Genomic DNA, 16,245 nt, shown 5'->3' with positions numbered 1-16,245 from the left:
AACTGCATTGCTATAAAAATTAAATAAGCCAGTACTTCCAGTGCTAAGATTGAACAGAATATTAAACACACACACACAGATACAGTCCACGTCCGGTGAGGTCCTCTACAAAAAAGGGATTCGGAGGCTTCGTCTTGTCGCACGGCTCGCATCCTGAGAGCGTGAACGCATAGAGAGAAGCCGAACAGATTGCATTAGGCGCAGTTTGTATCTCACGGCGATCTATCAGGGGATGGAGTTGAGAGGAAACAATTTTCCCCAGCCTCCCCTAGGCGTTTTGTGAGAAAATTGTGAAGCAGTCTTTTAACAGATGATTAAGAAGCAGCACGATTAAGATTTAATCAACATATTTCATTAAGACGCAAGCTGTTATGCAGTCATCATGTGCGGGGTTATTATTCACCTCTGGTGTATATTTGTGTACATGAGGATAAATGTAGCATTTCATAAAAGATGAAATATGAAATGTGACAGTATGATGAAATATAGTCTTCCCCATCAGAACGCTTTCACTGTGTGCATTTTAAAGTGAGTTCAGTTCCCTCAGTGTTCATTGTCTAACAGGTTTTCCTTCACTGAGCTTCATTGGTATTCTAAATCCATCAGGGCTCAGTGTATTAAGAGAGTTCATTTCCCTATAGGACTTTTTTTAAATGCTGCCCTGAAAGGATCAGGTTTCTACAGTCCTGCCAACTTCAACACTCCGCAGTATCCCATTCAATCCCGCTGATAGTTAATAGTATAACATATCTGGGATCTGTGGAAGAAAATGTTGTATTGTGGCATAGGGATTTGCTGATGATCCCTTAACAAATACTGATGTTTAGCACATATGATATTGTGTAGTGCTATTGCTACTGCTACTGTGGTACTATAATACCTTCACCATTCCCGTCACCATTCCATTCAAAGTAGGGAGCAATGTTGGGAAGATATGATTTTACAATCCTGAATACAAGAACTTGAAAGAAAGTCATGATTCAGACAAGAAAAAGTTTAAATAGGTTCCCTAGGTTTTAGAGACAATTCTCCTGTTCCGTCATCGGTGTATTTCTGATACTTCGACATACAGTAGACAGTGTAATAAAATTGGCAGCAAATGTCAGTGAAGTAGAGAACATGCTGTTTTAGCTTACTCTTGTGATCAGGACCTCAGTCATTTTATCATCTCATGATATCGATGCATGGACAATGAAAAGAACAGCACATTATGTATGCTATAGATTTCTCTACCAAGGAAGAAGCATAAACCCCAAAGGGGAGAACATAACCACACCATACATATTGCCTCTTAAATCATGCTGAAATGAAGAGAAGCTGGCTAGCTCAGATGGGATGAGGTGGTGTAATGTGAAAAACTTGAACTCGTCCACAATATCTAGAATAGGCCAAAGAAGTACCACGTTAGAAATTGAGAGAGTCCGTTTAATACCTTCTTCAAACTCTTGGCCAATCCCAGACACTTCCCGAGATATTGGTGACCAATCCCAGAAACATTCGCAGACATTGTTGACCAATCCAAGACACTTCCACAGACATTTGTAACTAATCCCAGACACTTCCACAGATATTGGTGACCAATCCCAGACACTTCCACAAACATTGGTGACCAATCCATTCTCCTTCCTCAGACATTCTTGACCAATCATAGACATGTTCACAGACATTGGTTTGGAATTGGTCAACAATGTCTGTGGAAGTGTCTGGGATTGTTTACCAATATCTGTGGAAGTGTCTGGGATTGGCCAACAATGTCTGTGAAAGTGTCTGGGATTGGCCAACAATATCTGTTGAAGTGTCTGGGATTGGTCAACAATGTCTGTGGAAGTGTCTGGGATTGGTCAACAGTGTCTGTGGAAGTGTCTGGGATTGGTCAACAATGTCTGTGAAAGTGTCTGGGATTGGTCAACAATGTCTGTGAAAGTGTCTGGGATTGGCCAACAATATCTGTTGAAGTGTCTGGGATTGGTCAACAATGTCTGTGGAAGTGTCTGGGATTGGTCAACAATGTCTGTGAAAGTGTCTGGGATTGGTCAACAATGTCTGTGAAAGTGTCTGGGATTGGTCAACAATATCTGTTGAAGTGTCTAGGATTGGTCAACAATGTCTGTGGAAGTGTCTGGGATTGGTCAACAATGTCTGTGGAAGTGTCTGGGATTGGTCAACAATGTCTGTGGAAGTGTCTGGGATTGGTCAACAATGTCTGTGAAAGTGTCTGGGATTGGTCAACAATATCTGTTGAAGTGTCTAGGATTGGTCAAAAATGTCTGTGAAAGTGTCTGGGATTGTTTACCAATATCTGTGGAAGTGTCTGGGATTTGGTCAACAATGTCTGTGAAAGTGTCTGGGATTGGTCAACAATGTCTGTGGAAGTGGCTGGGATTGTTTACCAATATCTGTGGAAGTGTCTGGGATTTGGTCAACAATGTCTGTGGAAGTGTCTAGGATTGTTTACCAATATCTGTGGAAGTGTCTGGGATTTGGTCAACAATGTCTGTGGAAGTGTCTGGGATTGTTTACCAATATCTGTGGAAGTGTCTGGGATTTGGTCAACAATGTCTGTGGAAGTGTCTGGGATTGGTCAACAATGTCTGTGAAAGTGTCTGGGATTGGTCAACAATGTCTGTGAAATTGTCTGGGATTGGTCAACAATGTCTGTGAAAGTGTCTGGGATTGGTCAACAATATCTGTTGAAGTGTCTAGGATTGGTCAACAATGTCTGTGGAAGTGTCTGGGATTGGTCAACAATGTCTGTGGAAGTGTCTGGGATTGGTCAACAATGTCTGTGAAAGTGTCTGGGATTGGTCAACAGTGTCTGTGGAAGTGTCTGGGATTGGTCACCAGACACTTCCACAGACACTCTTGACCAATTCATTCTCCTTCCTCAGACACTCTTGACCAATCTCAAACACTTCCACAGACGTTTGTGACCAAATCCAACAATTTCCACAGACACTTTTAACCAATCACACCTACTCCTGAAGACACTAATAACCAGTCCCCTATCCTATTCATGACCAATACAACCAGCATCTATAGACTCTATCTGCAATCCCAGCTACCTCCACAGATACTTTTGATTAATCCATCCTATGTTTGCACACACTCTTAATTAGACCAACCCATCTACATATTCTGGACCAATCCCACCAAATCCAGAATGTCTGAGGAAGTGTGCAAGATGCTCTTGATTAATCCTCCCTATGAGATAATCCAACGCACAGGGTGTAGATACATTTTGGTAGCCTGGCGAATTAATCTCCCATTACAGTAGTTATATTTTGCTGTAATCACTGTACAGATTTCCTGTACTAAATTACATGCTTTAATGAAACTATATTACCAGTTTGAATGACCACTGCTGAGTTCTGGTCAACCAGAAATGCACTGGAGAAAGTAGCTAATTTGTGCTGATGTACTGTACCATTCCAATGTTTAAAACATGTGAGGCCTGACAAGTCCATTAATCACACAATTTATTTGCATATGGCACAGACCTCACTGTCATGTTCTCCGGCATTATACCAACCCTTATCAGGATGCAGTGTTCATTCACAGTTCACTGTTTATACTGGTTAGATATATTTATGGTGGAATAACAAGGCTGTTTTGGCATTTAGGACAGCACCGAAAGGCCAATCGTAATACTTTGCTCACAGATGCTGCCTCTGACACTGAAACGAGGGGGAGAGCAAACACGTTGACCTTTGCTCATTATTGAGAGATGAGTAGATAGTGAAAAAAGGAGGGGACAGACGCAGGAGTTACAGAAGAGTAAACAGAAAGGCAGAGCCTTGGGCTTTTAAAATTCAGCATCAGCATCCTAACTAGAGAAAGTGCAGTCACCCTCATCTTAGGACCTGACAACAAATTGTGCCTCATACTCCGAGGATCTGTACTCTTCCAGGCTGTAGTACTGTATGTGGTTGCTGCAATTTATTTTGACGATCTGGAATCTGTTCACATCTATTTGCATTTTACAGCTCATAACTTACTGTACTACACTGACAACTTGATGCAGTTTTCATATCCAAACTTAACAATGATTAGAACCAAACCCACTCATCCTGAAGACACTTGAATTCAAATTGATTGTTCCGAGGGGGGTGTGTGGTGGCATAGTCCTGCTGCCTACCCAAGCACATGGTACACCGTTGTCCTCCCTCGGTCCAATGACATGCACTGGCATCTCTACATCTGTATTCTGCAGTGTGTTAATGAGTATATGTGTATATCCTGTCCAGGGAGGTCCCCCACCTTCTGCTCCAAGTCTCCTGGGATAGGCTCCAAACTCCCTGCAACCTTGACTAAGAAAAGCAGATGTGACCTGGACATGCACAATGATCCTTAATATTTCTCAGACCATATTTACTGTATATATGTCATATTTATACATAGTGTTGGCAACCTGTCTCATAGCTACAAGAAATTTCAGTACTTTTCACCAACTCTGGCACCTACATTCCAATTAAGTGCCCACTTGACTGATCAACCAACCGACTACAAACCTTTAAATAACCCAAACTCTGTTCTGGTGTAACTCTAGAAAACACAGGGTTCCATCAACTCCAGGGACTGAATCTTAACCCACGTTTATGATGTCAGTGTGTGTAAAGGTTTGATTTTTTTTTCCCCGGAATGTGATGTAACTGCTCAGCCAGACATTGGCATGGGTAACATTTGCAATGGTGCAATACAGAGGCTAGATTCTACTTCTGGGTATCTTCTACAGATGCTTACAACAACTCGCATCGTCTTCAACTGAAAGAGTTTTATATTGCTTACAATGTTCATACTTTTTTGTGTAAAGCCACTGTTTCATGAGTATATTAATTATGTAGATAAGTTCTAATATATACATTCTATATAAAATAGCAACAGATCTAAAGGAAATAGTTTTGTCTCACTGTTTACATAATATGCTAGCTATCTAAATTATTTATTAGTCATTAAACAGGATGTGCACTTTGCAAAACGTTCTGCGGTGAAGCATTTTTTCTATCTAGCGATTGTGTGATTGTATCCGGATGATGCCAAGCGTGGCCTTTCTATCTGTTTTTTCTCCTTTATTCTTAATGATGTTTTAAAAAAAAAAAGATTTGCGATCACAATTCATTCTCCTCAGAACATTAAAGCAAAAGAAATAATAATAAAAAAAATTCCTCTAGCTTTTCGAATCATTTTCATTAAGAAAGAATTATTCCAGCAGTCTTTTAAATTCCAGCGTCACTTTAAATAGAAATTAAGGTGCAATAACTGCATTGAAAATGAGCTTCATTACTTCTCTGTTAAAAAGTATAATAAACTCTTGGCTTTTGTGGTATCTTTCTCTGAACAGAGCGATCAGAAGCTGCTCCAGCGGGTGAGCAAAGCAATTAGGGTTAATAACGGGTCGTGGATGAGGGCAGCTGAGCGGTGCTCCCATGGCCCTTTAGTCATCCACGTTGCCATATTTTGTCACCTGATCCCACACACGCAAACCAGCTCTGACATTTAATCTCTAAGCTGGTGAGAAATGGACAAAGATCAATTTGTGGCGGCAAATCACCCGACCCCGTGGCCCATGTCGGCCCACTTTGGAAGGGACTTGATAAATGTGTGGGGACATCTTATTCGGAAAACATCAAATAAAAGATTTAAGGGAATTGTGGTCATCTTAAAAATATTTTAACCAAGCATTGGTTTAATATGTGTAATTCCACAAGAAGCAAGATATTTAAAAAAAAAAAAACCCACACACACAAAAAACGTTTTGCCCTTTTACAGAAGCTGGTAAATCATCCTTGACGAAAGCCTGGCATGGCAAACAGCGTTCTCCTAAAGAGCAGATGTGTTTCTAATGAACTGCCCATGCTCTCATCAATAATTTACCACTTTTCCACCTGCACATGCTTGAGACCTGAAAAGAGTAATTCTGTACTACTGGAGAACATTTTATAACTCTGTAATGTCTGTGTCTACACACTGGGTTAAGGAGAATGTACTGGGCTAAAGCTTTGGCATTTGATAAAAAAAAAAAAAAAGCCTACAGATATGAAGCCACCCTGTGGTTGATACAGGATATGTAGAAAACCCTAAAGCTAAAATCTGAGAAGGACTATGGGATAAAATACCCTGTGACAAGCTCGACTGCTAGACGTGTTACGCTACCGACACGACGGTCGCAGTGAGTCACTGTGACTTTCCTATGATGATATTAACAAATGCAAATTCAGCTAATGACTAAATACAGCTAAGGGCTGAACAGCAGTGCAGCATGAAGCTCGGCCGCCTCACGGCTCGAGGCTCCCCGAGTCGATCCTGAGATATCGATGTGGCAGGTCAATTGGCAACTCTAAATTGCCCCTAGGTGTGAATGTGGTGTTCACTGACTGCCGGTCCATCCAGAGTGCACTCACACCTCACATGCAGTGTTCTCAGGAGAGGCTCCAGATCCACCATGACCCTGACCAGGATAAAGCGCTTAGTGATGACAGGGAAAATGGTTTATAGTCTGACCCTGCGCTGCTCTGCTCTGCTCGTCAATCTTTACCCTTCTTAGAGCTGTCTTTTAGACACAGTTAAGTGCAAATCTTAGCATAATTTTCTGAAAGGCGGAAAAATCTGGTGTATCCTGCGACAAAACAACATCTAAAAGAAGACACACTGAAAATTGTGGCTGACGTTTGATATAAAGACAAACGATGGGAGCACATTATTATTTATTAAAGGACAGCGGTGGCTCAAGTAGTTAAGGCTCTGGATTGTTGATCGGAGGATCAGGGTTCAAGTCCCAGTACTACTAAGCTGCCACTGTTGGGCCGTTGATCAAGGCCCTTAACTCTTACTGCTCCAGTGGTGCTGCATCCTGGCTGACCCTGTGTTCTGGCCAAACCTCCAAAATTGTGATATCTATCTATCTAAGTGAAATTATAGAAGATTTTTGCAATGATGGCCCAAAGGTATTCCCAACGATAGCTTTGGGACATTTTTTTATTTTTCTGTGCTGGTACTAAAGATGAAATGCCAACTCCATGTGGTCTTTAAGGACAACAATCTCATCATCATTAAAACATTTATCAGACTGTATATTTATAATCACACCCTCCAGTGTCACCCATATGAGGATGAGGTTCCCCTTTGAGTCCTTTGGTTCCTCTCAAGGTTCCTTCCTTTACCATTCAAGGGTTTTTTCCTCCCCACAGTCACCTGAGTCACCTCAGACTTGTTCATTGGGGATAAATACAAACGCATTTAAATATATCTATTATTAATCTTTGAATTTTGTATTATATAAATCTTATATATTATTCTTTATAATAACCTTTTTTCTGTGTTTATGTTCTGTAAAGCTGCTTTGAGACAATGTCAATTGTGAAAAGTGCAATACAAATACATTAAAAATTTAATCTGTAATGTGGTGAAAGACAATTCTAGAAAGAAAATGCACCTTTTTTCTTTTTTTTCTTTTTTCTTTTTTATAATATGACTATTACTCCCTTGAAATTAAGCAGCATGGGCTGACGAAACACTAGAGTATGGAGTAGACCCATTTCAGAACAATTATCTCTACAGGGATCACTCAGAAAAGAAAGATTCTAATTAAAAGATAATTTCACTTCCAAATCCGATCTTATAGTTCAGTCTGTTTTCATATTTCAGACACCATAGTGTCATATAGTGACTATAACATGGCATAGATATTATCATTTTAAATGTTAAACAGCATTTGCTAATAGCCATGTCTAAGAGAAAGAAGTCCGTGGTGCTAGGGGGTTAAATGTTCGACTGCCCGTCTCATTCTGTACAACTGGAAGAGAAGGAGGAGGAGGAGGAGGAAAAGAAGAAGAAGGCAGCATTTGATCTCCTTGAGTCAAGTCTATATTTACCTCGAATAATTGGTCTGCCACTCTAAAAACATCCGTCCAAATATGATGAAAGGATAAAACTTAGAGAGGCTTAAAGCAACATTAAAGAAGCTGCAGGAATATTTGGCAAGTCCTGGTGACAACAGTCTCATGTAATGTAATGCCAATCATATTGGCTATGAACTAAGGAATATGGGCTCATGGTTGGTAGAAAGAAGCTCAATTAATCACCCCAAACCATGTGGCAAATATGTCATCTCTTAAAGACGGTTCAAAAACTGCCCACACAGTGAAACATGGTGGTGGCAGCATCGTACTATGGAGCTGCTTCTCTTCAGCTAGGACTGGGGCTCTAGTCAAGACAGAAGGAATCACAGAAGGAATCATGGACTCAAGAGGGTTGCGTGCTGAAGATCCCCTCACAGTTTGATAGATCTGGAACATGCAAGAAAGCATGAGATAAAATCACCAAGTCGGTCGACTTTTACCCAAAAAGCCTGAGGGTTGTATTATTAGTAGAAGGTATTGGGTAAGAGATGTGAAAACCTACACAACCAGGACACAGCAAGCTTTTTCACTTGTTTTTTTCACTTGAATTGTTTTCGGTTGTTCAAATCAGATTTAAGGTAGAAAATGATCTAATTCATCATAGCTGATTTTTTTTTTCTTTTACATCGCAAAAGCTGACAATTTCAACCTGTCGACTTTTTAAACAATTTTTTTTGAGTCCATACTACATGTCCCAGAACTCCTGTCTGACCAATCAGAGGTGATGAGTGAAAAAGAGTGATCAAACATGACGTAGATAACCGCAAGCCTTTATATTCACCTAAAATCCTATAACTACTGTACAAAAATATGGCAACACATGCGTTTTTGATGGATCGTTTTCATTCGTAAAAGATCCTCTAGCATTTTTGTCTCATTGAAAAATAATTGTTTCCCCCAAACCTTTACAAACGACTAAAATTTTCTAAATGAAAATAAAACAACAAAAGAAAAGTGTTAATTGTCGACATCTCAATCAGCACCCTGGTTCAGTAGTCAGGGCGCTGATCAGAGAGTCGGACATTTAAGACCTTCCTCTCTCTCGAACACGAGATCCCTTCAGTGTACCAAAAATGCACAGCAAACCATCACCTTGACGTGATAGTTTCTTAAAAAAAAAAAAAACGAACACAGAGACAAAACTAGCCAATTTCATCTACAAATATTAAGCTTCGCGTTAGTTCTGGCAGGCCACGTCGTCAAGCATGCATCAGCTGTTAATCAGCAGTCCACGACGCGCACCAATCCGGTTACATCATCCATATTACCCGACCATTTAAATTCCCATTCATTGAGCCGCTTTCTAGCGCGTCGCCGCTGCTGCGACTTAAACTCCCTCCTCCAATCCCGACCGCACCAATGCCGGAACCCGTCTTTGTTGTACCAGTTTATGTCTTAAATCTCCACATATTTTCTCTCTCTCTCCATCGCTCTAATTATTTAATTATTTATTTATCCATTAATTCTTTTATCATTTGCCAAAACAGAACCATACCGCCAACACTAACTGTATGCTATCACCTAATAAATTCTCATTTGACCAAATGGTCCTGACAGAAATACTGTAAGTAGCTTGTTATGGTTGTAGCCATCATTGTTCTTCTTATTGTAAACCAGTAGATAAACAAATATAAATCTCTCTAATGGGTTTTAATAACATCAACTATTATCGTTTTTTCCCCTTTTTTTTGTTTGTTTGTTTTTGGCTCTCATAGAGACACCACCTGAAACGGTTCCTGATATTTTCCACCCGACTACTTCGGTGAGAAAGCAAATAAAGTGCTTGGTAGTCTTAACAGTCGAACGAAAGCACCATTATTAATTGATTATTTTCTTTATTGATTATTTTCCTCAGTCAGCATGTTCTTGTCACTCCTGTGTCTACATGGGGTTCCTCAGGGTTCTCCGGTTTCCTCCAACCTCAGGTCTCGTTCTTGCTGTCACTTTCACGATGATTAAACAGAGAAACAAAACAATGCATGTAGTGGCTGAAAAATGCAGTGAAGAGAAAGTTTTGGACAGAGTATTAAAAAGAATACGACTTAAGTACAGCAACTAAGACTAGCAAAAACAAGACTCAAGGAGATTTAGAGAAGAAGGGCTGCATTAAGTGATTTAAGATGACAAGAGTAAGGAGAAAACAACACGCTCATATCTAACTGTTATTTGAACATCTATAGACTTCCTTCGTAGAAAGGTCTATAATATTTACTACTTTTACTAGAGGATTTAATAGGATTTGGTGGTGTTTGCTAGAGTTAACGCTAGAGTGTTCGGTGGGATATTTAGTAGTATTTATTCAAGCATTTGGTAGTATTTTATAATTTTTTGGTAGTTTGAGGCTCTGGCTATTTTCTACAAACTTAGTAGAATATTTAATATCTTTTAGTCGAGTATTTAATGGGATTTGATGCAGTATTTACTAAGTATTAAGTTATTAGTAGAACATTAAATTGTATTTGGTTGGATATTTAGGAGATTTCCTTGTAGAATTAGCACTTTTGTACTTAAGAGTAAGTAGTAATTTTGTAGAGAATTTAATAATATATTTAATTGAGAGTATTTTTTGTATTTTGTAAAGTATTTAGTAGGATTTCAGGATACATGCTAATAAAACGAAAGTGTTTTTGTTAACTTACCGCAAAACACCTACCGTGAAGCATAGCAACAATGTAACGACGACATCATCATCATCATCATCATCATCATCATCATCATATATTAGTGTTTATATAGGAACTGCTCATTAAGTAAAGTACTTAGAGGAACATTTAGCAGTGTTTAGTTATATTTAGCATAAATTCACCTGCATCGAAATCGAGTAAAAGCACCTTAGAAAGCTACTGCACTGCTAGTAAGGTTAAAAATGAAATGATACGCAAGTAGGTAGAAAAAAAAAAAACTCTGCAGAAAAACCAAACAATTTTGGCTATTCAGTAAAATAAGGGGTTGAACAAAAAATCAGAACATTGTTAGCTAACACAGTATAGCAAGATAGTTAGCTAGTGAAGTGCATTAACACAGACACCTACGATTACACAGCTTCGTATAACAGGAGCTTGTTAGCATGTCCACTCTTCCTCACCACTCGCCTAATATAACTAATATAAACAATATGCAAGATATGAATTATTATTAGTTTGTTTTGTAATTTCTGACAGCCTTGATTAATGCTAGATACACCACTGAGATTTAGGAATAAATTGGGACAAATTGGGACTCCAGAAAGTGTGTGTATGTGTGTGTGTGTGTGTGTGTGTGTGTTTGTGTCCCACAAATATGAGCACGAAGAGGACATGAGGGTGTTTCTGATGTCATATATATTAATGTATTTTTTTTTGTTTTTTTCTTGGAAAAAAAATTTAAGAAAATAAAATGTATGCACCATTTAATAGAATACATCAATCACTTCACATTTGCAAAAAACAAACACTAGTTTATGTGGAAACAAACACCGATTCTCAAGAATATCACACAATATTTATTAGAAATTTTTTTCATATTGCCCCGAAGCAAACATGTTTATTTGCTATATAGTTTTACTGGATTTTATTGTTCAATTCATGCAAGCAAAATGCCTAGAGCAATGACCAGCAACTCCTTTCCAGACACAAATCGTCCTTTCTACACAATTTATAGGGAAACAACTGCTTTCGGAGGAATGCTAGCTTTCTAGGAACAGCATGATCATCGGCCATGAGTTTAGTAAAGCATTAGCAGAAGCCTCCAGCCAGGAAATTCATGGCTACGGAGGAAAAGGTGGCGGTAACCTATTTTGTTTTTTTCAGCAGCATTGCAGAGACCTGCCTTTGAAGTGTGCTGCTTCATCCCGTGGAGAGTTTGTGTGTGTGTGTGTGTGTGTGTGTGTGTGTGTGTGTGTGTGTGTGTGTGTGTAAGAAAATAGGAATAGTGCTCACTAGCCAGAAATCGACTGGTTGGAAGCAGCCCTGAAACACAACTAGATGCTTTTAAAAGCACGGTGTCCGCAGGCAAAATTAATTACGCCTCCCTCCCACCTGAAGTCAGTGACATTTTCAGAATTTCTGACACACACCTAGAAACACGTATACATAATGCAATTATAGACTGGGTGATGGAAAAAGAGCTGAGTCCATACACTAATGCAGAGAGTGTTTGGTGGAGTCATTACTGCTATTCAGCAAATGCCTTTACACCTCATTGCAGGGATTGATAATAAGGGAGTTGTATTCACCCGGAGACCCAAAACGGCTCGGTTTGCAAATGGACTAAAACAACACGCGCCCAATTTTGAGGTACTCTCTAAGTGCACCATGAAATAATCGCTAATAAGACACTGAGTAGCGAGAGATGGCGTGATGACTGACTGCTTTCTATTGCTTATAGTGAATGTTAAAAAAAATAAAAAGGTTGGGGTTGGTAAAGGTGTATATTTAAGTCAGCAGACTGCAGGAGTCTAGTCTAGAAAGAAAATCAGGCCTGCTTTTTATACTATTCTGTGGTGGTGGTGTTTTATTATTATCCACTGGAGGCACTGTTGAGCTCAATTCAACAAAAGTCCATAAATAGGTTCTCTATTAAAGGCAGGGTCTCCGATTTTTGAAAGCCAATGTTGACATTTGAAATCACCAAAACAAACACGCCCCTAACCCAAATGGGTCCCACCCCTGTATTGATAGCTCCGCCCACACATACATACGTGTGGCAACTAAACCCAGGCAACTAATAGAAAGAAATGTGTCTTTATCATAGCTGAAGGGAAGAACAATACGATTGCAGATAAACAAACAAGCAAAAATGACACACAAGCATAATCATGTAAAGGACAAAGGCATATATTATTTCTCTGAAACAAAGCAAAACCAACGTTACTCACCTATCGAGAAGGAAAAAAGCGCCTCGTCGACTTAAGTAAACTTGGCCGCATATTCACAGATTGGAATTTCCCGAGTCAATAACTCCAGAGCTAAACGCTGTTCCTGCTCCTTCAGTTCTCTCCAGCGCTGGAAAGCTGATCCTATATTAACACGTCCTACTTCTTGCCTTATCGTAAGCCTTTCTTCGCTTTCTTTCTTTGTTTTTTCCGACATGTCAATGTTAAAACCGCTTTCTGCTAATGTCACACACGCACACTGAACACTCTCTCCGCCCATATCGACAAGACACGCCCCTTTCTGTTCATTGGCTACAAAATGTTTTGATTTTTGTTTTGTTTGACGTCCAGACTCAGTTTTCTGAAGCATTTCTCAAACAACGGAGACCCTACCTTTAAGAATACCATCAGTTTCTACACTCTTTTGGGATTAAATCTAGCAAGAGCGCTAGTTAAAGTGCTTCAGGTAGAGGTAAGTCTTTAAACACTAGAATCTAGGGGAAGTTTATTCCACTACCTAGATGACAAAACAGTAAAGATATTTGTTAACTGCAAACCATTTGATGTTTGACACACTAAATAAAGCCTCCTATGATTTCAGTTTTTTTTTTTTTTAAACTAGTTTTAAATGAACACTGCAGGATTTCACTTGTGGCCCGATTTCCTGGTGAAGTATTCACATGTCTGTGCAACGCATGATGCAATCTGTGAAACTGAAGCAGTCTCAACTGAAGTGGCTCCTGTCCTCTCTACACTTCATACTCAAGCAAGAAGATCGAACGTGTTTCTATATATAAGGAAAAGGCAACCTTGAGCAAAGTCCATCATTGCTTCAGATAAACTGAGAAATGTTTCAGAGCTTAAACACACGCACACACCCGTAATCGTTCACCTTGAGTGACTGTTAGGAAAGTGTCAAATGAACCTGGCTGAGTGAAACGCTTTGCGATGGAGCTGAAAGTGTGCCATTAATAACCAGAGCTACACAGTAACCCTGTACTCACCATCCCTCCTGTTGAGTTTGGCGTAGCCTGGTCCATGGCTGTTTGACAGCTGAGATGAACTTCTGAAAGCTGACTGCGGGAGATTGGACACCAGTGGACTGTCGCAGCCATCTTAGAGACAAGATATTAGAGAAAAGACATTAGTTACTCAATAAGTACATAATGCCATTGTGTAGGCTGTCCAGGATTTGAACAATCATTCGATTAATTGTTAAATCTGATTAGCGATGCTTTAGCTTAAACTCATAATTCCCGACTACTTGAAAAACTTAAAGAAAGTGCTTTGGCCTCAAAGGTCTTTATTTGACGTGAAATCCAACATGGCTGTTCACATCAGCCGTAAAAAAAATACCAATTTTAATCTTTAAGATAAAATCAGATTTATGATTCTGTAAACTCAAATAATCATTCAGTTCAATTAACACACAGATAGCCACTTATTTAATATGGTGCACCAGCCAAGGGAAATTCCACTCACAGCTAGCTAGCTTGTTGCTAAAAACAAACATGGCAGCTTGAAAAAACATGATTTTTTTTTTATGTAACTTTGTAGCGAAATGTATGAAGGTTGAACCTCTGAGGTAAATTATATCCAGGATTAACGTGTGCTAACCCGGTAACTTCTCAAATGAATATATAATAGAAAAATATAAAAGAAATATATTTTCAAATATTTGCAACATTCCCAACAACCGCTAACGTGTTACAGGGAAAACAACAGCACAGGCTGACAATTTAGCACCAGAAAAATCACTAAATATAATTATGGACAGCAGGTTTCAATTTCAAAATTGATAAACAGTCGTGAAATTTAATCATTTAGCACAAATCGGTAACCTCTTCAAATACGCATGATTTGAGCAACAACACATGGTCATTTGTGGGTGTTTTTTGCCTTCTGCTAATTGAAATATTAGTTCCTGCGTTAATAATACCCAAGTTTTATCTGCTTCAAAAGATAAATTGGCATGACATCATACCACATTACCACACAAACAAACTGTACGCATCCTGTTTCTCTAAAGTATCCCCATCATTACAGTGGCACGTTCTATACTTAACGGCTAATCTGGCTAATAAATAATGCAAGCTAATTGTTTCTTTTGTATAATGCTAACTGAGCCACAGCCTAGTTTCTGAAATAATCAATTACACATATCATTTAACATCACAGATAACTTTGTAATCCACTTCTCTATACAACATCTCTGCTAAAAGCTATATTGTGTGGTAAATAATCAATAAAAAATAATGCTAGCTGATTAGCATAATCACAATATTACAATGCCAGAAAAACCCTGTACTATGAAAAATGTGACATATTACCTAACTTCCTCCAGCCAATCATGACTGGTTATTACAATTCACTTAATATTATCTAGCCATACTGTTATAATGCTAATTATAAAATAATGCTAAACTTATTAGCTTATGAAACTAGTAAAATATTTCCACAGCTAATTTTTTTTAGCATTGTTAGCATTTATAAAGTACCAGTTAGCAAAGCGAAATATGTTGCTAATCATCGCCAGAAGTATTTGCTATTATTATTATTATTATTATTATTATTATTATTATTATTATTATTATTAAACATTAGACAGGACTATTCAACTATCTAAAACTGTTATGAAGTAAAAGTGAGTGTGCTATAATGCTAATTAACAACCATTTGCTTTTTGTAATATTGTTTATTATTACTGAAGCACAATTAGCATTTTGACAGCTAATATTATATGAATTAGCACAGTGCTAGAATTAACAGGTAAATACCGCATTACAACATAAGATAAGCAGATAAAACTGTGCTTCAAAGTCAGATAACTGTGCAGCACAAACCCTGTTATAAAAGACTAAACTCTAATACTAGCACATGCAGTCACTCCTGGTTTCTCTTGTCGAGTGACATTATCAGCAGAGGATGAAGACAACGCTAGCATAAAGTCGCCCCCTCACAGGGATTTTATTTTCCACAGTATATTAATGCACATTAGCTCATCTTGTGCTTGTTTCGAGTTAAAACGCTAGCTGCTGAGCTGCATAACAAGCATAATAAGGGACTGAGCAAACACATCTAAGCTTTTACTTTCATTTAGTGCATAGATAATGAATATGTAATTTATGCTCCTCTACTCCTGATAATGCAAAGTTTCAATAATTAATAGAAGTGGCTAATGGTGGCTAGTTAGTACTATCTCACTAATATCCTGCAAAATTATCCGCTTATTTCTGTCTTTTAATCAAACCTTTAAAACTCGGGAACTTGCATAAAAAGGTCACCATCATGTTTATTAAGGATAATATCGAATTGATGACCACAATAAAGCACTTGCACCAACAGGACTTTAAATCCGATCCAGGGAAAATTAAACAACGTGACTCTACAATATCATTAAACACACAATTACTTTAACAGTTGCTGTTAATCATAGGAAAAAAAGACCCTCATTATTTTGCAAACTTCATGTACACTAAATAAATGTCTTATTGTATT

The 16,245-nt window shown here is 38.5% G+C and overlaps 1 protein-coding gene across 2 annotated transcripts in view; it reads right to left on the bottom strand.

Moving 5' to 3' along the window:
- cntnap3 (contactin associated protein family member 3) overlaps nt 1-16,245 on the bottom strand; it is a 113,329-nt gene that overhangs the window by 77,657 nt on the left and 19,427 nt on the right. For both annotated transcript variants that reach the window (XM_027139321.2, XM_027139320.2), the window contains exon 2: nt 13,752-13,862. In XM_027139321.2, the coding sequence (XP_026995122.2) occupies nt 13,752-13,862 (111 nt within the window). The remainder of the gene's footprint in view (nt 1-13,751; nt 13,863-16,245) is intronic.

The sequence above is a fragment of the Tachysurus fulvidraco genome, chromosome 20, assembly GCF_022655615.1.
Source record: "Tachysurus fulvidraco isolate hzauxx_2018 chromosome 20, HZAU_PFXX_2.0, whole genome shotgun sequence".
Taxonomy (NCBI): domain Eukaryota; kingdom Metazoa; phylum Chordata; class Actinopteri; order Siluriformes; family Bagridae; genus Tachysurus; species Tachysurus fulvidraco.
This window is presented reverse-complemented; position numbering and strand designations above follow the sequence as displayed.